Source organism: Hipposideros armiger, unplaced genomic scaffold (genome assembly GCF_001890085.2).
Source record: "Hipposideros armiger isolate ML-2016 unplaced genomic scaffold, ASM189008v1 scaffold_1168, whole genome shotgun sequence".
Taxonomy (NCBI): domain Eukaryota; kingdom Metazoa; phylum Chordata; class Mammalia; order Chiroptera; family Hipposideridae; genus Hipposideros; species Hipposideros armiger.
The window spans coordinates 299,498-301,340 of NW_017732518.1; the positions used below are offsets into that span (position 1 = coordinate 299,498).

Below are 1,843 nucleotides of genomic sequence, written 5' to 3' on the forward strand. Positions count from 1 at the left end.
AGGAGTTGTTTATTTAAAGGGTGTAGTTTCACTGTCAGAAGATGAAGAAGATTTCTGGATGTTTGTTGCACAAAAATGTCAATATATTACCACTAAACTGCACCCTTAAATATGGTTAAGATTATAAATTTTATGTTACATGTATTTTAAGATACATTAAAATAAATAAATAAATAAATAAATAAATAAATAAATAATCAACCCAATCTATATAGCAGTACTTCCCATGCTAAATGAGAGCAGACTTTTCTTTGAAGGCTTTTCCAGTTTGCAATACTCTTTGGTGTGAACATCTTGGTGCCGAACAAGGTGGGAGTTCTGCCGAAAGCCTCTCCCACAATTGACACACTCATAAGGCCTTTCCCCAGTGTGAATTCTCCGATGTTTAATGAGGCTGGAGTTGTATCTAAAGGACTTCCCACATTCACTGCACTCGTAAGGCTTTTCTCCAGTGTGAACTCTCTGATGAATAATGAGTGTGGAACCATCCATAAAGAACTTCCCACACTGACCACATTCATATGTTTTTTCTCTGGTGTGAATGTTTTGGTGCCGAATGAGGTGGGAGTTTTGGCTAAAGAGTCTACCACATACGCTGCACTCATAAGGCCTCTCCCCAGTGTGGTTTCTCCGATGTCTAATGTGATTTGAGTTGTGCCTAAAGAGTTTCCCACACTCACTACACTCATAAGGCCTCTCTCCAGTGTGAGCTTTCTGATGTCTCTCAAGTGTGAAGCGGTACCTAAAGAATTTTCCACATTTGCTGCACTCAAAACGCCTTCCCCTGGTGTGAACTCTCTGATGAATAATAAGTGTGGAGATGTCCATAAGAAATTTCCCACACACGTTGCACTCGTATGGCCTTTCTCCAGTGTGAGCTCTCTGATGTCTTTTGAGGGTGAAGCTGTACCTGAAGAATTTCCCACATTCGCTGCATTTATATGGCTTTTCTCCAGTGTGAATTCTCTGATGAATGATGAGCGTGGAGCTGTCTTTAATACATTTCCCACNAATTTATTTTTAGACACTAGGACCTATCTGAAAATAACAGCAACTTACCACATGCCATTTCCTACCAGTATAGGTGACTCTGTGGTCAGTCACAGTATTTGGAAAGGGGGTATCTGAACCCTGACATAAAGGGTTCAGATGACATGATCTCCTATCCTTGCTGGGAGGTAAATAGAATTTCACCTGCAATGGCAGTGACTATGTATGGGGAGTTGAGATCATCGCAGAGAAATATTTGTGAAATGCTGAAATTGCTGAAATCAATGATTATTTAGTTATTCAAAGTTGGTGGCCAAAATAGCTCTTGGCCATGTGAACAAAGTCAGGATCTCAGTGAAATTTGAAGGGACACTTAAGTCTGAGAAGTGAGGGGAATAAAGCTGGTTACACAGAAAACTTGGCTAGCCCGAAGTAACGACTCTCTAAATTGTGATCTTTTATAGTACTAGCTTGAAGGGAGATGTAAAGAGAGCAAACAGCTTTGCCAGAAGAAAAGAGCAAGGCATCTGTAGTATCATATTTATTCCTCCGTAACAAATAGTAAATGCCTACTGCATTCTGAGCACTATTGTGGCTACATGGGCCACATCAGGACCCAGAGAGTCAAAGACCCGTGCCTTCATGGGGTTTTCAGTCCAGTCAAAGGAAATGGACAGTAAATATTAATGACAACAGTCAATTCTGTAATATTTCTGTTATAAGTAATTTTCAAAACAAGACAAAGTTTGGGGTGCTTTAAATGGGGCAATTAAAAATGTCTTTAAGGCTGGCTGAGTGGCTCAGTTGGTTAAGAGCTCACTCAAGAGTGTGAGCTCTGAGCAACAGGGTCACC

The 1,843-nt window shown here is 40.4% G+C and overlaps 1 protein-coding gene across 1 annotated transcript; it reads right to left on the bottom strand.

Moving 5' to 3' along the window:
- Positions 1-177: 177 nt before the first annotated feature.
- LOC109376658 (zinc finger protein 17-like) lies at positions 178-1,010 on the bottom strand (the record flags this gene model as incomplete). Its single annotated transcript, XM_019632727.1, has 1 exon — positions 178-1,010. A coding segment is annotated over one exon (803 nt), but the record flags the coding sequence as incomplete, so codon positions are not given.
- Positions 1,011-1,843: the final 833 nt, after the last annotated feature.